The sequence below is a fragment of the Plectropomus leopardus genome, chromosome 5, assembly GCF_008729295.1.
Source record: "Plectropomus leopardus isolate mb chromosome 5, YSFRI_Pleo_2.0, whole genome shotgun sequence".
Lineage (NCBI taxonomy): Eukaryota > Metazoa > Chordata > Actinopteri > Perciformes > Serranidae > Plectropomus > Plectropomus leopardus.
Genome location: NC_056467.1, coordinates 19,175,820 through 19,200,326, shown reverse-complemented (window position 1 = coordinate 19,200,326; position 24,507 = coordinate 19,175,820). Strand labels below are relative to the sequence as shown.

Below are 24,507 nucleotides of genomic sequence, written 5' to 3'. Positions count from 1 at the left end.
CCAAGATGATGTCAAAAAGTGGACCCACCTCTTGATACAGCCCCAGCTGGAGACATGGGCCCCACTGGCGGATCAGGCTACACTTCACTGGTAGCTAAATGCATTAGAGCTCGCGTCTGTCATATTTAGAGATTTTAACGTCGGTTAGAATTGAAAATAGCCAATGTAACTCACAGTAAGCTAAACAAGCAGCCTTAATCACTTTGTCATTTTCAGCTCCCTCTCTTTTATCAGCCTTAATGTTAACAGGGTACTGAAGAAATCAGGTGAAGTTGATTCCACCTGCAGTTACGCATAACATTGCAAGGCACCATCTCAGCGCTGTGTTGTTGTTTAGGCATGGAAAAATCAAAAGGTATCTCAAACCCACATTGTACGTGGTCACTGGTACCCTGCAACAAAATCATCTCTATGAACACATTACATTTCTTTAAAGAGCTTAAAAACAAAACGTAGAGGTTTACATTTGTTTACAGTGTGTGATTAAGCCTACGTCACGCAATCCTGACTCCTCAGGTTAATAAATGATATTTTATCAGGTGGGAGGAGTTGCCAGTTGGTCCTATTTAGAGGCCTGTTTTGCATCTCTACATCACTTTGTGCTTCAGTGGGTCAGCTGTAAGATGATGTCTTGGGCTCTCGGATTGGGTAGGCTTTGGACGCATCTTTGCACATATTGATTCGGATTTCTGGCATTTTTTTTTCTAATTTTATCATGCTTGTGGTTACACTTTCAGTTATGCTGACTGTCAGCTCTCTCACTTGTGGTAAGTAGTCATGTTTAATTTCCCCTAAGGCTAATTACTTGGGTGTGCATTCACACAGAGATAAGGCAAAAAAAATCAATGATCACTTTCTGTGTTAGATCAGCTTTTCACTCATCCAAGCTGGGATGAAGTTTTAACTTAAAAGTATCTTCGTGTTTTATTGCTACATTTTATTGGTACAGCACCTGCTTAATCTGTGTTTGGTTGAGATCCGTGTCTTTGTGTGTTGCCTAAGTATCTTGTGGTCTCTGATAATAATTCTTGCGGTTTGAGATGACATGATACAACAGGCTGTGTGTGTATCCAGCATAAAGTGGATTTTCATTTCCCACAGTATGTATCAAGGTCGCGAATAGTGCATGGGCAGTTTTGTTATCCTATTTTTTCTTTGCTTCTGTTATGGCGTGCCATTAAGTGGGGAATGCGTCCAGGGACCAACCGCGTGGTCTTGACGCAGCATTTGGCAGCAATTGAAACCTGTGGTGATGGTGCAGCTTGTGGGCGGTTGTTAGACGGGTGGTAGTGTTTCTGATCAGACCATAATACATCCATGGATCAGATCAGGAGGACGGGCGTGGGTTTGACACAGTTTAGTATAAATTTTACTTTTGTTCTCACTCTGACAGATGTGACTTTAAATCGAGCATCCATAAAACATGACATTAAAAAGTACTTAAAAAGGGGGGGAAAAAAGAAAAGAATAAAAGAGAGATTTTTAAACATAAAAAGTAAACGCCAAAACTTTTTGGTTTTCCTATTTTATCTTATACACTGATTAGACAGTGAAGACCAGTGTTCATTACCCAACACTAAGAAGCTTTGAGTTCATAACCCAAAAATGTTGCCAGCCTGACAGATTTATAGTTCATGACTATACTGCCAGTGAGTTATGACAGCTTTTATGTTTGTTGGCAGAGGCTGCCTTAGAAGTGACTGCAGCCTCGAAAAGCAACTGCAATGGGTGAGTTTTCCCCCGTGTGTGTGTGTGTGTGTGTGTTTGTGTGTGTTTTCAATGCCTTAGGTGAGGGCATTTTACTGGCATTAGTCATTTTTGACATTTTATTGGGCTGTCAGTGGTTGAAGGGATAGTTTTTTCTTTTAAAAATTTTTAAGTGGGTGGAGTTGCATGTGATACTTACACCAAAGTCACTTTATTTCCTGGGAGATGTCAGGATGTGCCTGGTTCGGAGAGGCAGACCAGGACCATGCTGACTGACAGACCAGGAGTACCACCACAGCTAAGCATTGTAGCCTACTGCCCTATAGGGGGCTTGGCATATTTAAATTATTATGACTGCTCAGACAGTGACGTCCATCAGGAAAACAAAGCCATTGTATGCTCCCTTCAAGTCTGGACTCCACTGAGTGAAAACAGCTGTGTAACATCACTGAACACAGGAAATGTTGGTCTACCACTACCGCTTTTGGCATTAAAAAGAGTTAGTATGGATTCACAAAAGTTACACAGTAACAAAGAGTTATACCCACACAGGTTTTTTAAACGCACTTAGACCTGCTGGAAATAGGCTATAGCCTGCTTTCCCATTACCAGGAGAGCAGAGCTGTGTACATGGACAGACTGAAGAACAGGTAAACAATAGGCAGCAGCATAGACAGAGGTCTGTTAAAACTTTACAATAGTTACTTCTCTTTATATATCTCTTACTAATTCAGTCTGTTTTTCAAATTCAGTGTACACTGTCTTGGATCAGTGCTTTTGCACTGCTTAGAAGGAGACAGACAGTAATTAGTGGGAGCGTGTCATTGCATCTCATTGGTTAAGGCGCTGAAATTAACACGTTAAACCAGATGTTGTTTTCTCATCAATGCTGATAGGAGCTGTACTCTCAATAATGAGTACACTGAAACTGTTATACGTGTTTTTTTTAAGGTGGCTAAAATACATTTTGCCATTGCTCCCCATCCACAACAGTATATTGCTTGGCTTCCAGGTCAGCACTCCTGCTGCTTTTTTAAAACTAGCATGCCAACCGACATCTGCTGTAGGTGATACACTGACTATGGATAAGTACCCCATACAACCCCACTTAAAATAATCTGAACTATCCATTAAGACCATGGGTTGGGAGCTGGATAATGGCTTATGTCATTGAGGTTCCTCACAAGTATAGAAGTACACATGAGTGTAAATGATAAGTGGATCTGCACTTGCACAGCTCCTCTCTAGTCTTTTCAACCACTCAAAGCACTTTGAAGACCCAGACCAACCAAACGTACATCAGAGAACTGGCTGCAACAAAAGCCCCTTGCTGCATCGTGACACATCGCCTGTATCTCAGCCAAAAAGTTTCACACGAACACACTGCAAAGACAACAGCCAATGCCCAACAAGCAGGTATGCTCTGCACCTGCACTAGAGGAAATCGCCCTCTGTAACAGCATAGTTTGTAATCATCATTCAAAAAGAGCAACCGTAAGACCATCTTGATGCTAGTTAACCAGTTAGCACATAAATGATAGCAATCTAACACTGAAAAAACAAAGCATATTTGCACATCACACAAACCACCAGTAAACATTTCAACTAAGGAGCTCACTGAGTAAAGAAAAAAAATCTTACCTATTGAAGTAAGTTTCACTAGCAAGGACCACACCTCAATCGGAATTAATTTTAACAATTTATTGATGTGAATGTAGATTTGGTATAAACATTGATGTTGAATTATTGGAATGGATGGTTGAGTGCGGTGTGGGGAAGCTTCAGTGGTAATCCGCCGTGGCTCCCGGGCACGACGGACCCCCCAGGACCCTACGGAGAGAAGGAGGAAAAGGAAAGAGATCGAGAGAGGGGGGGAGGGGTGCAGAATAACGAGAACGAAAGGGGGAGATTGGGTTAGGAGGATATTGAAGCTGGAAGAGGCGCAGTTGAGATGCGGTAGAGGTGTGGTCCTGCTCCTGAAACTCTGCTATATAGCTTCACTTGTTTGGATCTTGTCCCTCTTGACTTTAGCACTTTGTTTACATTCCACTCTTCTCATGTGCAGAACTGAACCACCCAGTGATTTTATTCACAGACAGGCTCCACTGTCCCACTTTTCAACTGGCTGGAAAAAAAAACAAGGGCCGACTAGGGTCAGTGTTGCGGGACAAACCGGAGGTCTTTAACATTACTCATCTCATTAACCCATTTGCCTGCACAGCTGGCCGAAGCTAACTGTTAAGTTCCTGGATCACGCTCAAGGTATTAGCAGAGTAGCATCGGGAAAAAAAAAAAAAAAAACGGGGAAAAAGGCAAGCAGAGATGGGCGTATAAACAAAAGTTGTACAAAAAAGGTCTTCAAAAATGTAACAAAACAAAAAATGTAACAAAAACTACTTTCTTTCCAAAGAAAGCAACACTGAATTAATTAAATAACCAAATCAATAAATACACAAAAAGTTTACCACCTTCCTTTAAGAGAGGAGTGAAAGGTGAAAACTAGTTTCTTTGGTCTTTGGTCTGCGGACACACATCACCCACACTGCCGCACTGGCCTACTGCCATTTCCTTCTCCAGTCATTATAAACTGCATGATCCTGCTTAGCAGATTTAGCACAGGTGTGCTCAATCACTCTGCATGGTGAGGAGGAAGGAAGGGGGGAACCTGAAAAAAGCACAAATAAGAAACAGGCAAAGACAGATACATGGATAGATAGATAGATAGATGGATAGATGGATAGATTCTCTTGTTACAGCAGCAGGTTATCAAGGTATTGCACTGGAGGAGTAAAAACACAGTGAAACATTGGTATATCACAATAAAAGGGAAAATATATATATCAATGAAAAAAATAACCATAGCATATTCTGTTAGAATAAGAACATATGCTTATAGAATAACTATAGATTATATAATATCAAGAATATACTGTAACATACACAAAAATACAAAATGCTGAAAAAAAGAAATATACAATATACATAAATACCTATACACATAAACAAGTGTGCAATTGGTAGAAGTTAAGTTATGTATGCAGTGAGGTAGTGTCAGAGAATCTTATATACAAATTCACCATGTGCAAAGTTAGGATATAACAAAATCATGCAGCTGTCAGTTCTCTGTTACACAGAGGTGAGGTGTTGTACAGGGTTATTGCTTTCAGCAGGTAAGAATGAAAAAAAGGCACACCCACCTCTTCACCCCTAACACTAACATAGATGGTGTCACCTGCCACTCATTTTTTGAACATTCCATCAAACACTCATATTACGAGTTCAGTATTTTGCCTAAGGATACTTTGACATGCAGACTGCAGGGGATCAAATTGCAGGTCTTGCAATGAGCGCATGTCCCCCTCAAACCTCCTGATCCACAGTCGCCACCAAGCCATGTAGCGACAGGAGGATAGAGGGATGTATTATTCAGCTATGCTGAAGGCTGTTTTGAAGATCTGATGTTTAATCTGATAATCTGATGTTTTCCATATCAGACAAGACTGATTACATACTAGAAATCCAGCAGCAATCAGATCATCAGACATGTCTTGCCAGTGGTCAAAGGCCTACTTATTCCAAATGATTTCTGTGTCCTGCCAGAGGTCAGTGTCTCACCAAAAGTTGGGGTTATGCTAACCTAACAGCTTGGTTGACACTCACTGGTTTACAATAATGGTTGCTAGAAAGATCCATCCGAAGGATTCCAGTAGCTCATGGTCATTTATTGACAATAAATAACATTAAACCTTTAACCCATCTGTGGTTTTACTCAGTGTATTATTATTTTTGCTGAGCACAATAATGGTCCCAAGATGAGTCGGTAATGGATGATTAATAGCTGAGTGCTGACAGCTGCATTGTCATTTCTGTATTCACTCTGCTTTGTTTATAGTAATATGTTATGGTAACAGCAGCAACTCCTACCAGTTCGAGCAACCCCACAGAAATAAGTCTTTGTGTGCGCAGGCTGATTTTGATCCTGATCTCCCACCATCTGTTCTCATTGTACACAATATAGTCAACATTAAAAAGACCAGTAACTGTTCCATGCTGTTGAGAGCCAAAACCTCTTCTGCTGATAACTTAAAATGTGATCTTTTACCATAGGTTGCGTGTTTTGCCTGCATGCACAGCAGAGGTTGCATCATGTGGGTACCTGTGTGACTGTTTTTAAAGAGTCCATTAGAGGGCAGTGTTACAAAAGACAAGAGTGAATTGTGCATAGAATGCCAGGAAGCTGCGGTCATATGTATTGTTGTATATGTAAAATTGTATTTTCTACATATTCACTGTGATGTCTGTGCAGAAAAACCTGTGCAGGCAGAAAATATGACATCCGCAATGCCGTGTGCTGTGAGAATCAACTCTATCATGGGGCAGGGCTGTCATGCTGTGGAAGGACGGCTTACAACCCTGAAACAGCCACCTGTTGTAAAACAAGTGATGGATCCACCCAAACAGGTAATGGCCACATATTTGTGCCAAACCAGCAATATATTAGAAAGTTGGTTTTGTTATTTCACAAAAAGGAGAGGCGCTGTTGTGTGCAATAGCAGAATATAATCATTTAAAGACATAGTAACATGGCAAACATAAAAAGGCTTCCAATCACAGCTATACTCTGTGTTGCAGCATTTATAAGTTTTTGCAGACTTGTTTCTAGAAAAAGGGAAATGACGTGTGAATTTGATAATTGCACCATTACTTGGCAACTGTAAACACAGCATTGTAGGCAGTAAAAGATCATCTCCTCCACCTGACAAGGTGTTCCCTCGGGCTGTATTAACTGCGATGACTTGATAAAAATTTGTTTGATTGTAGTTTGTTTGTATGTTGACTCAATCTCTGTTTTTACAAAAGTTACAGAGGGTGCAAGTGAAAAGGTGTCCGATTGCTGTGCACTGAAAGCCTACAACAAACTCAATGAAATATGCTGTCAGTCAACCGTCATAGCCAAACCTGGGCCAAAGGCCAAATGCTGTGGCAAAGGTGAGTAGACGTGCACACAATTAATAGATGTAAAACATTTTATCCACATACTGTATGCACATATGCACATGTATACTCTAAACTGTCCATTGACGTGTTCAGTCAGTTTTAGTAACCAGACACCTATGGTGCGTGTGTTTGTTTACAGAGTATTAAACTCTGCATATGAACAATAACCCTGAGGCTAATTTATTCTTTGCAATGGTAGCGCTACGTATTAAATCACAAAATTAACAGCAGCAGCGACAGAATGAGTCGATGATCGTCTATTCTGCGCTAAGCCCTGCAGGTTTTGCTTTTTTTGTTTGTTCATTTTTTGAGCGCCAAAGGTTAAAAAATGTTTAACTTTTGGTAAAATATTGCACTTGTCATAGTCAATTTTTATCCAGTCGTCCAATCAAAGTGGAGTATTAATATATATTAAATACATTAATATATATTTTCTATCATCAACCTATGTAGACGAGCGGGTATCCCTACGTGCTTTAGGCTTCCTTGCATCCACACCAGAGGCCAAATTAACACCTCTACCTTGGGCGGTTTTTCTTACTTCTGCTAATATTCTGTATCACAGCAGACAGCTTTAACCAAAGTATATCAGCTTAAAAAACCCTTTGCCTCGAAATCGCTCTCAAGCACTCCCAGCAAACTCCAGGTGTTTTCGGAGGAGTGCCTAGCATTTAGGTTTTTTAGAAGTGCTTTCTACACAATAAGCACCTAAATAGGAATTTCTGCCTGTGCTGATTTGTTTTTCACTTATAATCACACATTCAGTGCATTATATTTTACCCTCATTTTTTAAAAAAGCTCCTGGAAAAAAAGAAATTGGAAAAAAATCAAAAAGTTAATTTTCTGATATATTGTCATCTGCTTTGAATTTGACCAATGTGAGGCTTCATACTATGGCCCCACTGTGTTTTCCAGCTAATACCTCCCAGTTAGAGCCATCTGCAGCATCTTTTTTAAAGAAAATATATAGGCCAACGTTAGAAAAACATTTTGTTTCAGTGCGTTTAAAGTGATGTAACCAGAATCACTGTAAGTGCTTTTGGCAGTTTTGTGGGGGGGGGGACTTCTGACTTTCTCCTTTCAAATAAGACCATGCATGTACAAGTACTAAAAATGGAACAAGAACAGCTTTAAGTTCATTTTGGGTAAACCTTGTAGGTGAGTTTAGGTGATGATTTTTACAGTATGTAGATGAGGTTCTTAAGAATCATCTTGATCTCCTCCACAGAGGCTATTGATGTGGATGAGCAGTTGTGCTGTGGACAGCGTCGGATGATCCTGAAGAAAAAATCAAGTGACCACCTGTGTTGTGGACATGACCAGTTTCACAAAAAGACTGAGTGCTGCTGTCCAACGAAGGGCGGTCTTCAAGTACAACCCCTACAGTCCAGCTGCTGCAGTGCGTTTGAACACTGACCCTTACCTGTCAAACGCAACTTCATATAAATCTTGGAGATCGGTTTAAAATTGTACTCTCAGGTTCATGTTAATTATTTAACACATTTTATTTAAATTGAAGAACCTATGTGTATGCAGAGACACCTCTATAAATTTGTCCAGCTATCATATTCAGAAAATTTTACTGGACACAAGCTTTGGTTTTGGTGTTTGTGCTGTTATTTTTTTTCTAACTTAATTAAAAAATGTCTTATTTTCCGTTTTTCGACTGAAAACGAAAGATTGTTTTAACCTTGTTTCTCTCTTGATCATTGATTTTCATCTGAGAAATGAGAACACAAATACACATCTTCCATTTTCAAATCTTAGAAATCCGATTGTTATCATAGCGTTAAAAACAAGGAAGTTCATGCTAATTAATGTGTGTGGTGCCTGTATGTTGACTGGGTCTTTGTCTTTACAGAGAAGTGTGGAGCGGAGCGCTACAACGAATTCACCCAACTTTGCTGTCAGTCAACCGTTGTAGAGAAACCTGCGCATGCCAAATGCTGCGGTGAAAGTAACTAGAGCTTAATCTAAACACATATCTTAGTTTAAAAAAAAAAACAACCTTGAATCATGTCAACTGTTATGTGTCAGGGGTGAAAGTCATTACAGTTTTAAGTATTGTGTTGATCTTTTCAACAGAGGCCATTAATAAACACACGCATTTGTGTTGTGGTCCGGGTAAACTGATCCTAAAGAGAGATTCCAGAGACCACGAATGTTGTGGGCATCGCCAGTACAATCAAAGGACTCAGTGCTGCTATCCAACAAAGGACGGTCTTAAGATATCACCCATCCATTCCTGCTGCTCAGGTGCGTGTGAACATTGTCCCTTAACTGTCTATTGCAGTTTCATGCAAATCTTTGAAAACTGTTTACGATTGTAACGTCAAGTTCATCGTTATTATTTAACATTTTGAGGGTCATATGCCCACTGCAATCCGCCCTCATGATATACTGTAAGATGACAGTAATTTTGAACGTCACTGGCACAGGATTGCAACCAGCCAAAAATTCTTTAGATTACAATTCCCTCAGCGTTCATTGTTCAAGATGTTTTCACAGGAAGCTAAATTATTCTCAGAGGTCTCTTCAGGTCCAAAACAAGAAAAGCAGTTCCTATTACAAGTTGGTGTTGCTGTTTGACTTCCTCTCCAAAACAGACACACCAGGTAAACTGGAAAAGTACTGAAAAAAGCAGTTAACATTAACTTTTACATTAAAAAATCTTTTTTTTTTTTTGCGTTTGCGTTTTCATGTGACCAACATGAAAACACAATTGGGCCTATCTAGAGTGAGTGTTTAGTTTGTTCATTCTGGACCACCTTAAAAACATGGCAGTGCAACATGGACAAGGACAAGCTCCTTATGTATATATGAACGGCTCATTTTGAGGTAAAGACAACAAAACAATTGTTTTTTCAGGTGAATATACACTAAAGAAAACTTACTCAATGTTATTATATGTCATATCTGCCACTATATCCCCCTAAATCTGACAGTTTCTAAGTATTTACATGGATGCTAACTAAGATGTGTGTGCTTACATGCCCCAAAGCATTTAATCACAATATAACTTCTATAAATTGTGCAAAGTGGTTCCATTTTATGTTAAGTATCTAATCTGCCAGAATTGTAAAAGAGTTTTGTTTTGTTTTTCCAATTTTATAGAGAAAATCCAATTAATTAAAAAATTGAAGTATAAAAGGAGAAGTTAAAGTAATTTAGCAGAAAGTAGTTTGTAACCCTGGCGATTTTATATAGCTACAAATATCAGATGTCCCCTAAACACCTCACGTGCATGGAGTGGACATAAATGTCTCTTATGCAGGCTACTGCTACTGTCCAGGAACTCCACATTGGAGCCTGTCACATTACACAAGGCTATGGTAGCTCTAGCAGAAAGCTTTTAATAGATTATCAAACACCACCCCTTTCAAACCGATTGAAAATCCCTTATGATTTGGCAGGCTCAAGCCAGTCTCTTCCAATTAGAGTGGTTACATGAGCCATTTTATTCTGATTGGGCTATTTTTCTGAGTATCATTGGGATAATAGGATTCATGTAAAGGCACATACTGTATAAACACGTTGATCATAACAGACCCTACTTGAATGTCAGGTCATTTGATTATTACAAGACACCTTCATTTTATATTCATCTGAGGAGAAATTTTGGCGGTTTATTCTAATGACATGGCTGGTTGGTCTCATATTGGTTTAGTAAAGTTCTGCAGTATTTATAATTAAATGTTCCCATAAATTGCAGCATGTTTTTTTCAAATTTTCGTTACCCCTTTCTGTGTCAAATCTCCAATCATGTTCTCACCATCTAAAACAACCCGTGAAAGTTTAAAATCCATGACACTGATGTAAAGTAATTGCTTCTTAGGGCAGAGTATCATGTTTCTTTGTGTTGATCAACTGTTTACTGTCTCTAGGAGCTACAAAGGAGTTTCAGCAGTATGCAGGATGAGTCATTGACACGTGTTGCTAAGTTTTACTCAGATGGGAGGATAAGATGCTCCCGTTGTTGACATTTCTGGCTCTAACGAGCTGTGTTATCTTTTTTTCAATACATATGTACTCAAAATACTTCTATGTGCTTTATCTCCACAGGTGTGCAACAACAGGTAAGAAACAAACTGCTATCTTCAGATTATGTAATTTAGCTCTGAGTTATCAGACAAAAACTAGTCAGCTGTGTCAAAGATGGCCAAAATTGCATGCACCATGAGAATGTCCTCATACATATAGACCTTTGCTGGGGTAGCAGCTCTGGTCACTGTTTGTTTCCTGTCAGCTACCAGGGAAACTATAAACAGTGGAGTGGTCATGACGTCACTCCAGTCCAACATTCGAATTTTGCCTTGGTGCCAGAATTTGGTGCCACTTCTATTGAAGTCAATGGCCGGGCACAGCAAATCCGACTACATCTCATCCCTCTATTTGAAAAATCCTTCAACAAAATTAAAAACACATTATATGATGTTGACTTACTTTTTTTTTTTTAAATAGAAATGTGCGTGTTCATTCACGTCGTTATTGGCCCCATCCAGTGGCTACATATAGCTCAAAGCACAGTTGAAGTCATTTGATTCTTTGGTGAAGTAGGCCTAAGGCTAAACCAAAACTTGGGGTTGGTTTACTTTTAATGGCAAAGTGCAGCCAGAGAATACCCACAGCCAATCAGTAAACACAGTCCTGTGACTTTGTAAAAGAGGTCAACAAGTCAAAGGATTGTGCTTCGTTCACTGGCACATGATGCATTTTTATCTTTTGAATATCTTGGTTTTACTGTTCATTCTAAAGCACCCGTTTTCATTTTAATTATCTATTGACAAGCCAAGCCAAACAGTGTGGTTAAGTAAAGTTCTTCAGGCACACTGCAAGGCAGCTTGCCGCAGGCCAATGTTTCCTGCTAATAAGTGTGTTTTTGGTGTAAGTGATGTTGTTGCAGTGCATTACCTTTTATTGCTTGATTAAGAACAGGAATTGAGCAGTGAAGTAGTGTGTTGCTGTTTGAGAAATTTGCATTTTTGTGTTTTATTTTTTGTGTCTTTTAGAAACCTACACCCCAACCCATCTGGTAAGTCAACCGAAGCTTTTAACTGTCGTACTGATTTGCTACACACTGACAATCATCAAATCATCCTTCACATTAACAGAAACAATCACTTGGTTAACTTCCATGCATTCTTTATGATGGCACAGATACAACCAATAGATGACACTATGGGGCTGAGTCAAAAATGTTACACGACAATAAACAATGCCATAGTGGAGTAGGTCATGATAATGTACATTTTAAAAGAGGCAGCGTTGTAGACTGCGATGGTCTGTGAGGCCACTAAATACATGCTAACATATGGACGTAGAATTCTTCTCACTACATTATTATGTTTTGCCATTTTTTATTATTTCTTTGTTGTTTCCTACAATTGTTTTTTGCTTGAACTATGCTACACTGGCCCTGAGATTTCCAGTGGAACTTCTCCATTTTGTCCATATCTGTAAGCTTTCAGAGAATGTGCACAAATATGGATTAAATTAATGCAGAATATGGTCAAAGTGCTCCACCCATGTCTGTATACATATCCAAGGAGCATAAATAAGCATAAACATATTGTTATTTGTACAAAACTATGGGCATAAGGCATTAACTTCTGCAAAGGATACTTTTTTATAATTACAAACTAACAGACAGACAGGCAAAACAAAAGGCAGAGTAGATTATTATGGTTCACTATGAAATATAATCCAAAAACCCAACAGTAATAAAAGAATAACACTACTGCTGGGTCAAAACACCTTGTCTTGGTTGTTTTTCTACTCATGGCCGATGGGTAAAGTTTAAGGTGCCCTGTTGGGCTTTCTTGTAAACCAACAAAAATGAACACATTGGGAGTTACTCACCAAAATGCATTGTGGTCCAACAAACATGTTGTAACATGACTGTAATTCCTTAGTCGTAAAATATTTGCAAAACAGACTGTTTAGGGTATTTCAAATCTGTATTGCTTACATCTATGTTTACTAGCCTGCGGCCCTCTTTTCTGCCTTTGCCGGCACGTTGCTGCATTTTTTGGCAAATTACTGCCACCTGTAACATTAAGGCATTGTGTATGCGTGTTGTGCTGCCAGCATGGATCTAGCGCTACAAGAGGACAGAATCTCCACAGAGAAACTTAAACTCTGTAATAGCATTTGTTTTAACATGGCTTTTGAGGGTTTAAATTAGAGTTGCTGATTGCAAACGTTTGGTCATTTTGCTGTACAAAGAAATATTTGCTTTTAACACTATTTTTTTTTATGACTTAAGATAAGTGCAGTCACCAATGCTTTAGATTGTTTTTGTTTTTGTATTTATGTTTGCTTTTGTTTGTATATCTGCAGCAGAGAGCCAAACTCAAAACTCTGTGGGTCAACATGTTACAATCCAAATGATTCTCGCTGCTGTGAGAGAAACCAGGGAAACTCTCAGTGGTGCTGCGCTCCAGGTATGACAGTAGGTGTTTGTTTTGGGTGGTGTTATCTGATGGAAGATGATGTCATCATAACAACTAACATCTAACTCCACAAATTTCCCCTGAAAGGCACATGCCTTAATGAGATTCTGTTAGATGTTAGCTCATTATAATGGCACGCAAGGACACCTTCAGGGACAACTGAAGTGACAGACTTCACAAAATACTGTGAGAAATTGTTGTTGTCGTTAAGCTAAACTGTAGGTGTATGACGTCAATGGAAACCAGTATGACTTGCTGCTCTCACTTTGGATCTGTCAAAGGCTTCGCAACTAAAGCTTTAAGGTTTTAAAATCTCTCACATGTGATTATGAGAGTTTAAGATGATAAAGATCCAATCACATGTATAATAAAAGTGTTGGGGTGCCTCTGAGATGGAGAAAGTAAGACATGGGTTTGAGGTTTGGTTAGGTCGCAAAGACATTCATTTGTCTTTAAAACTGGAGTAGGCAGTTTAATTTTGGCATCACTGGGCAAAAATCCACAATAAATTTGAGCATATTGTATTTCAAGTGGTCTGTGAGAAAGCTAGACTTTTGAACCGTCTATTGGCTTTTCTTTCAGGCTTTAGAAAATCTACTCTGTTCGGAAACTTGTGCCAGTCACAGAACATTTCAGACAGAGGGTGGTTCTATCGGCTGTTTTACAAAGGCAGACGTGTGTGCATGTCCCTTTGGACCATTCAATGATTCACTGATGTAATGGTGAGAATGCACTGTAAACCTATCCAATAAAGACAGCTAGGCTAATCAAAAAGTCGGATGAACAGACACTGGCAATAAACCAAAGAAAGCACATGTTGATATCTACGGAGCCCCTTAAGGGACATGGGGGAGAAAAAAAATTGATGGGCGAAAAAAAAAATATTTATTTTTTCGCCCATCAAAAAAAAAAAATATTTATTTTTTTTTCAGGGTTTTTTCAGGGTTTTTCTCTCACACTACACTGTCTGGTGGCTTTCGTTTCCCCATGAAGACGTCTAGAGATGTCTCTAAATCTTAACATATTGTCTAGTCCTAGATTTAGACAGTGTTTTTTGGCAGCAAAGAATGAGTTGACTTGGATATCAGTGAAGGTTTTCAGAGATGGCGAGAAATGTTGCTAATTGTTCAGCCTTCTACCAACAGGAGCCAAAGGCTCACAGCTACGGCTTTAAGTTCACATTGTAGCTAATGTTAGCAAGAGCCTTGAATCACGATGTGTCCTCTGCCTCACTCTCTGCTGCTACTGTCCACCTTATTGGAAGACTGAATGCTGGGGGCTGCGAGGGACTCAGATGGACTAAATAGGGCGCACTCTAAATAGTGAGCTGAAGGTCACCCCCGGATCAGCAAACTTTCTGTTGCTACCACTCCACAGATTAGACCCGATGTTGCGAATGACCACCAGCTCACTGTGACATAGCGCCCCCCAGCGGCGGGGAGTGAGGCAGAGGGACTGTGGGGTGGCGAGCTAACTAATTTTTGCCTGATTTGTGGCCCCGGTAAACGGAGAGAGGCAAACAAGACTTGGCAGGAAATGCTTAAAAATGATAGAATTTTGCAACATAATTTTAATTTTGTCATCATGATAATTATAAATATAATTTTCCTCTAGCTTTCTTCTTTTTCCCAAAGCATTTTTCCCTATTTTTAAAAAATAATAATGTAATAATAATGTAATGTAATAATAATGTTCTAAATCTACCAGTTTTAAAAATATTTCTTTCCAAGTAGCTCATTGCCTGTTTTTTAATTGCATCAATTTGCTTAGAGTTCAGTGTTTAAATACTTGTGAAAGACATCTGAGAGCAGCACAAGAGAAGTGATGCTGCTCCAAGTTTTAAAATAATCAGGGAGCACTGGCATAACTTTGTTTGGCAGGACTTCAGGCCTGAGGCTATGTGAGTAACTGCACATTCAAGGAGGAACAGCCAAGGCATCGGAAACATAAAAACAGCATTATGAACTTGGGTGTGTGAAGGGTTAAGGGTTTTTCTCTCACATTACACTGTCTGGTGCCTTTCTTTTCCCCATGATGACGTCTAGAGATGTCTCTAAATCTTAACATATGTCTAGTCTTAGATTTAGACAGTGTTTTTTGGCAACAGAGAATGAGTTGACTTGGAACAAGGGGTGTCTAGTTGGAAGCAAGCCAGGAAAAAAAAACTGTACTGCAGATAATAGATAAAGGCAGCTTCTAATGAATAAACAATAAAAAAAATTGTCTCACATTAGAGTGTATAACACAAACCACAACGGAGTGTTCAAACTTGTAAGAATACCATCACACTGGGTAATTTTCCCAGTAGCTCATAAAAGTTTTTTGTTCAGGACTGTAAATCACTTTCTGTCACCTTGTTCAGACAAATATCCTGGAAACACTGGCCAGTTGTTTTTCTTCTTTTTTTTCTGTAGAATAAAACGTCAGAATCTTAATTATTTTATGACTGACAGTTGGGTTGTAATACAGGAGCAGAGGAGAGGCACGAGAGATCACATGTGAGATCCCCAACTGGGACTTACCCATTCCCCTATCTGCTCGCTGCTGCCTCAGTTGTTTTTTTTTACTCTTTAAAAAGAAAGAAGAACAATGGGAAAACACACATATACAGTAGTTTCCCAGTCATTGGACACTGGTTCGAGGCCAGGCTCTTACATGTGTGTATCAAAGAGGGTATTGAGAAATACTTAAGACTGCAGGTACTGAACACCCAAACATGTATTTCCATACATTTCTCAATTTTCATTTCTATCTGTCATATTGTCATATTGCTGTTTCCTGTACCCCCCTCCCACCTCCCTCTCCTCTTTAGGTCAATGTGATGGTACTCCAAGTGTGTATAACCCCGACACACATATCTGCTGTGATGGCTGTGTATCTGAGTGGAACCCTTGGAAAGATCAAGTAATGTGCCGATGTGTCTGAACTGTTCAGCTGGGTGGTGTATATTTCTTTTAAAGGTCAACAGTAATTCTGTGGGGTTTTCTGTGGGAAACATAAACCACCCTCTTCAGTGCAGTCTGTGAGCTTGTAGAAAGTTGGTTCACGTCACACCCTCCATGGGAAAAAAAAAATCAGGGACAATAGCCCTTTTTGTAAGTGGCTGCCATATGTGTCTTCAGTTTTAATAGTAAAAAAAATGCTAGTTTAAGGAAAAGCAGCATGTTTCTTTTATGTAATTTATGTAAAGAATAATTAATTAGTTTTACGAGTGGCAGCAGGGCATTCCAGTTTTTACTTTAAAAAATAACAATCTTTTTTTTCTCCAGCTTTGCTGAGAGCTCCACCCATCTCCTTTTATATAGACGGCAAGCGTGTTTGACTGTTATGGATTATACGCACTACTAACGCTGGTGTTGCTTACGCTAACCACATGTGTAAAAGGATGATATTACTATTTTTTTTTGGGCCTGTTCTTTTGTCAGAAAGCATGCATATAGGATATGTTCCCATGTGTGCATTTGAATGACTGTACCTGCTTTGTCACAATTGCTGCACATTTACAACTGTATTTTCTGTGATTCTTCAAGTGCTACGGAGGGACAGCAAACGGCCCGGATCTGCGTGGACATCTCTGTTGTAATAACACCTTGCACACGGACGGAGAAGACAGAGAGGAATGTTCAGAGGTCGGTACTTCTTACAGCCCAGCTAAAGAGACTATGTGTTGGTCTAAGTTTCATGACCAACCTGGACAATACTGCTGTGGGAAAGAAACCTATCACTCTGATGCTGAGATCTGCTGCAATGGACACAGGTGATTATGTGTGCATGTGTGTTTGGCTTATCGATGAAAGTAGTCACGAAATTCAGTGAGATGAGAAAACATTGCTTTAATAATCAGCTTGGGATGTGTTTTGTGTGCCGTTTGCTCACAGTGTTTTCCACAGAGGGGGCTGTGTGATGAACAGTTAACTTTTATCTGTCTTGGGTGACTCTGGATACAGATATGCAGACGGGAATAATGTGGGAAAATTTTCTCTGGGTGGTTTTGTACTGTCTCTGTCTGAGGAAGCAGCTGCACTGACCCATTTGTCACCTTTGGTATTTTGGCATCCTTTAAAGCACGTCAAGCTACAGAGCCAAGGAATGTCTGTCTGACTGGGTGTGTTGCTGCTTTGATAAGTGCTCTTTCATTGCGTACTGTATGTTTGTCACGTACTTGTGCACGTGCATGTTGTGATGTTTTTTTTTTTTGCTGTTATGCCTTTTTGTCTTTCAGGGGTTTATAAAAATAGGGCCCTGATATTTAAGAGTTACAGCATGTTTCAGTTTGGTATTTTAGTTAAAGCTACTGTTGGTAACTTTTCAATTCAGTGAAATTCAATTCAGTTTGATTTATAAAGACCAGTATCAGAAATCACAAATGCTGTGTGTCCAAAAAAATTAACAGTCTAGAGAACAGTTGCATTTTCAGTCTGATGAAACAGAAAATCTTCTGTTTCAGTCAGACCTAAGTTTTTTTTTTTTCGAGTGTTTTTTTTATAATTTATTTGAATTGAACTACTGTGATTGCAGCCATACTGGCACAGTACTGAAACTGTGCTGCTGACATGCTGTCTTTATCTCACAGCCTGAATATACAGTATACTGTTTTGACAATCAGTCATCCAGCCATGCATGGTAGACACATGCGCATAAAAAGGCCTTTTTTAAGGACTTTTCAGGCTCTGTTATTGACATGTGACTAATCCCTTTGACCACCAGCTCACTGTGACATAGCGTCCGCAGCGGCGGGGAGTGAGGAAGAGGGACTGTGAGGTGGCGAGCTTTCAGGGTTTTTCTCTCACACTACACTGTCTGGTGCCTTTCTTTTCCCCATGATGACGTCTAGAGACGTCTCTAAACCTTAAAATATGTCTAGTCCTAGATTTAGACAGTGTTTTTTGGCAACAGAGAATGAGTCGACTTGGAACAAGTGGTGTCTAGTTGGAAGCAAGCGAGGAAAAAAAAATTGTACTGCAGATAATAGATAAAGGCAGCTTCTAATAAATAAGCAATAAAAAAAATTGCACCAATTTGCTTAGAGTTCAGCACAAGAGAAGTGATGCTGCTCCAAGTTTTAAAATAATCAGGGAGCACTGGCATAACTTTGTTTGGCAGGACTTCAGGCCTGAGGCTACGTGGGTAACTGCACATATAGGGAAGAACAGCCAAGGCATCGGAAACATAAAAACAGCATTATGAACTTGGGTGTGTGAAGGGTTAAGGGTTTTTCTCTCACACTACACTGTCTGGTGCCTTTCTTTTCCCCATGATGGCGTCTAGAGATGTCTCTAAACCTTAACATATTGTCTAGTCCTAGATTTAGACAGTGTTTTTTGGCAACAGAGAATGAGTCAACTTGGAACAAGTGGTGTCTATTTGGAAGCAAGCCAGGAAAAAAACTGTACTGCAGCTAATAAATAAAGGCAGCTTCTAATGAATGAACAATAAAAACACAAAGCACAAGGGAGTGTTCAAACTGATAAAAACTGATTTCAGCTATACTGGCACAGTACTGAAACTGTGCTGCTGACATGCTTTCTTTATCTCACAGCCTGAATATACAGTATACTGTTTTGACAATCAGTCATCCAGCCATGCATGGTGGACACATGCGCATAAAAAGGCCTTTTTTAAGGACTTTTCAGGCTCTGTTATTGACATGTGACTAATCCCTTTGACAAAGAATGTAAACCTAATAATAGCGATTTAATGCAGAGGCACTGGCTTAGGTCCCCCGTGAGGCTGAGCCCTTGGGCTCCTGGGCTTCGGCCATTTCATACAACACCCATTTATGCATCATTCATAATGCCTGAAGGAAGCATATTCTGATTCACTCTCTTTTTCTTTAAAATGATCAGTATTTATAACATCATCATTATAACTTAGTTATCTCACTCAACTGACTTGATACTAACAACAAGCTCTGTTTTTCAACCCAGTCATCAAAAAACAGAAAACACTCACTGCTGTGGGGTAGCAGCTTACAACATTAAAGACCCACTGAAGAAATGCTGCGCAGGGACATTGTATAACCTCACGATTGGACATGAGGCGCAGTGCTGTGGAACCATTTTGAAGACCTCAAACCAGGTAGGTTATGTGGACAGTAGTACTATTACTATTACCACTACTACCACTACTACTACTACAACTGGTATTAATAATAATAAGGAGAAGACGAAGAGGAAGACAAAGAATATATTTATTATATGCTCATTTGGAAATAATTTCATTGCCTTAAATGGCCTAGAAAGAGGAAAATAATTCAAGGAAATTCTTGAGTTTTGGGGAAACAGAGGCTGTAGCAATGGCACATTGACTGCCTGTCACTCAAATGGCCCCACCTTATGCATGACATTTAATTCAGTGTAAACGGGTTAGTTATAATAAGATTGACCCCCCCTACAGTTATAGTGAGTGTTGAAATTAGCTCAAGAGACCAAAACTGTTTTTTGTTTTGCACCAGGCTGTAAACATGCTTATTTCTGCTGTAAAGCTGGACATTTTATCATGGTGTCTAGGGGGATTTACTGTTTCGGAGCCAGCCTCAAATGGCCATTCAATGAATGTCAGTTTTTGGCACTTAAACACTGGCTTAATTTTCGTACCTCAGAGGTTGCTGTGTGGTGCAAAATTATTTTTTTATCTATTTTTGTACATCCCTTCAACAGCGAAAGTACACTTCTTTCAGTCTTATTTTCACTGACCATTAATTTGACCATTAATATCGTTCAACCAGAGTGTTTGCTGTTCGAGTGAGGACAAAGTGGTGCTCTACTCAACCAAGACGGGTTTCGGATGCTGCGGTCATCTGTATTATAACTCCTCTCTGTGGTCATGCTGTGCAGGGAAGCTGAGTCCAGTACGCAGACCAAGCAAGACAATCATTGGTTAGTCGTGTGATGCTCGGACCTTGCTTAACAAAACAGCATTTGATCTTATTACTTTATGAATATTCCAGTACCTATATCTTGGTAATAATATGTGTGTATACTGTTCTTTTTCAGAGACCAGACTTCTGTCAGTGAACAATCTAAAGGAAGAAGATCTTTGCAACACAAGTAAGATTTCAGTATGCAACTTTGATTTTTTAGCAACAAATACTATTCATAACTGCTGATTTGTAAATTTAATGCATTTATGTCCCTGTTTAGTACATATCGGGACTGTGGAACGTGTGTCTCTGTCTAGCATCATGTTCAAGGCTGCACTGAAAATCCATGGACGAAATGCCACTGTGACACCTCTGGCTTCACCTTACATCCTAAGACATGATCGCTGCAGCTCCCCCAAACTGACCCCTGGGAAGAGCTACTTCTTCAATGAAGTTAATGTCTTTGCTGATGTCAACCATGACTCTACTCACCAGTCACTCCACTTCATTTTTTCCAAGTGTTACCGTCATTAGGTCACCACTGTAGCTGTTACCAACACCAGTTAATTTGTTCCTATATACATGGTCAGTTTACTTGAAAAAAAAAAAATGTATCAGTCACTCATTAGTCATTGTGAAGTAATGACTAATGAGTGACTGATACATTACTATTGATAACTACCAATATTTGGCATCCTTTGTGATATGTGGAGGTATTCACTGACCAATACTGACTGTCCTTGTCCTGGGCAGATCCAGATTAATTTAAAAATATGAAATCTGTCCATTGTGAATGTATCAGCTGAGGCATAATAGCTAATACATGCCCGACAGTCTGTTCGCAGACAGACACCAAATAAGCCAACTCACCAAAATGCCAAGGTAGGGAAACATTATGAGGATTTTTAACTCCAATGCTTTTCTGAGTTTTAAAATGTAGTCACCACTGTTATGCAAACACTCCACCACGGACCCAAAATAACAACAAAAAGACACCTTTAAAACTATCAAACATAATTGATAGGATAGGATTTTTAAACATAGGATTTTTAAACATAAGATAAGCAAACAAGGCAATACAAATCCCAAGCAGAGAGGTAGCAAGATCAGCAGTACCAACACCAGAGGCATCTCCTCCCTGCTGCTGTCAATAAGCTTTTAAGTAGCTCCCTCACAGGCCAGGTGCACCTCATCTAGACACACACACCTGGGCAAAGCTGCAGTACAGAAAAGGGACAACATTACAGAACACACAGACATAAGACTACTAAAGAAATGACTGTGGTTCTGCATGGTGACACTCATCTGTAGAGTGTGAGGATTTCTACTACGATTCAAGATTTAAGTTTTACGTAAAAGATGCTCTTTGCAGGAAAACTAGCTTACTTCAAGTGTGCATTACATCACTGCCTTAAAGAGAAATATAATGTGATTACCACCAATACTACATACGTCTTTGCCTGCTGGTAGCTGGTAGCTTGCAAGGATATTAATTTGTAGCTTGATTTTCACATAAGCTATACAGCTATCAGCTATGTGATTTGGTTTTTGTAAGAATCTACTGGTCTTTGTTATTTTTATTCTTAATTATTTTTATTCTTGAACTACACTATATAATAAATGGTAGTCGTTTGCACACGTTCTTCCTCATTCAGTTGGATGTTTACATTGAAATGGCAGGATTTATCATGTCATGATTTTTAAAGCTCGTCATTGAAAAGCATTTCTTCAAAATATCAGCTATAAAAATATGTAACAAGACCAAAGTCATAATTATCCAAAAATTCAGCTGTGGTGCATCAAATCTACATTTCTCAATAACTACTTATTTCTGCTCTCTGTTAGCTGCATTTAGACTGCAGTTTTTTTGTTGTACTGTGTATGCCTTGTATTGTATGTGAATGGCATTCATTTCAGATAGAAAGCCTATTTTCATTATACCAAAAATATCTTTATATCTATACATCTATACTAAATTAAAAATTGCATGTTTAAATATATTTGATGACATCTTGTATCCAATTTATATCACATGTTTATCTTTGTCATGTATCACAGTACCTACTGTCAGTGCTTTATATTTTATACAATTATCTAAATAAAAATACAGTTATAATGAAAGCTGTGATGTGTTGTTTTACTTATTTTTGGATTTCAGCTTGAGTCAAAGTTGCCATTAGTGGAGGCTTATGGTAAATGCTTTGGCATCCCCCAAATATGCGCTTTATTCTACACAGTAGCCCGTTGTTTTTGTGTGGGCCTTTGCAACAAAAATGTCAACAAAATGTATAGAAAATCTGCGAACAAAAATGCACAGAGCTGTTCTCGAACCCCAATCAGGCTTTTGTTTATATGTTAAGGCAGTAACATGTTTCAGGGGCAGTATTATCAGTTTGCTGCATGTATTAATTAATTTCAGTACTTTGCCACACTGCTATGATGTTGACAAGGAACATTTGCAACAAGTATTTTATCTCATGGCTCTTGACAGGACGGCATTTTGACAATAATTTAGTGATAACCCGATAACACCAAACTACAGATTTCTGTGTGTGCAGACGATACACTGTTCTTCATTCACAATGCTACTGGCTTCCCCATTTTTCAGAGCATCAGATATTTAAGACTTTAAATATATCCTTTCATTTGTAAACACAGAAATAATAATAACATGCTTAAAACAGTGATGGCATGTAATTTACAGAAAAATTGAAAGACAATTTTTGATGATGAATGGAGAATTCAAAAACAGAGAAAATTATTGATGAATTAAAGTAATAGTGGTCTGTGTTAAACAACAGCACAACCAGGGTGTGAATTATACAATAACAATTGGGGGTCAAGTTTTTTTCCAGGTTGTAAAGGGAACCCAGTACAACCCAGGTGTGTGCTTCAGTGAACTGAAGTCTTACTGTCCGTAAGACCGTATCTGTGGTAGTTAAATAGGTCTTACTGGCAATCAGAAGTCTCTTCAGAGTTTCTCCCTGTGTCCCTTGTAGTTTAAAATCCCTGAATTCCTGAACTGCTTCTCTGGTTGGCTACCCAAGGAGTTTTGCAATCTTGTGCACCTCAGTCTCACCAAACAAGATGAGCTCTTCACTCTTCGGTGGCCAGCTAGATGTCTCAAGGGGTCTCAGTAACTGAACAAGGTCGTCAGACAAGCAGTCAAGTTGTCAGCAGCTGCTTGGTAAAATTGAGAGCTATTTATCTCCCTTGATTTTATTTTTTATTTCTTTATTTTATCAATCTATTTATTTCTCACCAGTAACACTCACACCTTTGAACAGGCCAGCCATGATGCTCTGTTGAGCCTTTGCAGTTGACTTTCCACCCTGCATTTTCATTGCAGTTAGAATTTCAGTTGTCTGTTGGATGTAGTGGTGTCTGTCAACAAGTGTCGTGTCTCTTCGCTGCAGCTTCAGTGAGAGGCTCTGCAACTCTCTGAAAACACATTTCATGCAGGCCAAATCACACAAAAAACTTGCATTGGTGAGGTACTTCAACAGCCCAGTGTACTTCTTCCTCACACTGTCAGAATAAGATTGGTCCTCACTTTCAGTTTTAAAATATTTTGCCAGAGCAGGAAAACTTTTCCACACTGCTCTCACGGTGTTAAAACTACTGGCTACTGATTTTATTGTGAAGACCTGGCCAATCTTCAGAATTTGAATGTTTAGATCAATTGCTCCTTCTTGCAGCAACTGTGCAGTTTTGCGGGACTAATGAAACAAGCTGTATAGCTTTGAAATTAATGTTTCAAAATGATTGCAGCTTGACGCAGATTTTAATGAGTCATGTCCAGCTAACTCCAATCGGTGAGCTAAGCAGTGAATGGATTTTACGTTGGGAAAGTCACATTTTAATTTTGCAGTTACTTTGGTCCACCACCTGCCATGGCAATGAGATTTCTGTGCAAAAAAATCATCATCGAAGCCAGCTTCCTGTACACTTCTTCTCAGCCCATTATAAATGGAATTTATAATATATTTATTTTCAATTCAAACAGATGTAAAAAAAATGTGATCAACATCGCCATCTCCAGTTACATCACATCTGATGAATGTGATCATGTATGCTAGACCAAACACTGTGCTCTCATCAATTGTTAAGTTAATCCAGAAGTTCTCATCTCTTATATTTGGCACCACTTTTTTCTTCATTTCATTTGCTATGTGGTCCACAATTTCAGCACAGGATTGGTCTGAGCGTTGCACATTTCCCACTACAGTTCCATTCAGTTCTTGCAGCTTCATCAGTGGAGGCATCTTTCTTAACGACCATCTTTCTTCTGCGATTGCATATGCAGTTCTGAATGAGGTAGTCCATCCATCCATCCATCCATTTTCTTCCGCTTATCCGAGGTCAGGTCGCGGGGGCAGCAGCCTAAGCAGGGAAGCCCAGACCTCCCTCTACCCGGCCACTTCGTCCAGCTCTTCCCAGGAGATCCCGAGGCGTTCCCAGGCCAGCTGTGAGACATAGTCTCTCCAG

At 39.3% G+C, this 24,507-nt stretch overlaps 1 protein-coding gene across 1 annotated transcript; it reads left to right on the top strand.

The window, feature by feature from the left end:
• Positions 1-742: 742 nt before the first annotated feature.
• Positions 743-22,140, top strand: si:ch211-195m9.3 (galaxin). The gene is made up of 16 exons (XM_042487438.1): positions 743-767; positions 1,683-1,728; positions 6,014-6,168; positions 6,568-6,696; positions 7,934-8,104; positions 8,567-8,662; positions 8,791-8,961; positions 10,768-10,781; positions 11,715-11,737; positions 13,045-13,148; positions 15,970-16,061; positions 16,688-16,914; positions 19,085-19,235; positions 19,885-20,035; positions 20,153-20,206; positions 20,300-22,140. The coding sequence occupies exons 5-16, from the start codon at positions 7,978-7,980 to the stop codon at positions 20,551-20,553; spliced, it is 1,464 nt and encodes a 487-aa protein (XP_042343372.1). The 5' UTR covers positions 743-767; positions 1,683-1,728; positions 6,014-6,168; positions 6,568-6,696; positions 7,934-7,977; the 3' UTR covers positions 20,554-22,140.
• The last annotated feature ends 2,367 nt before the right edge of the window (positions 22,141-24,507 follow it).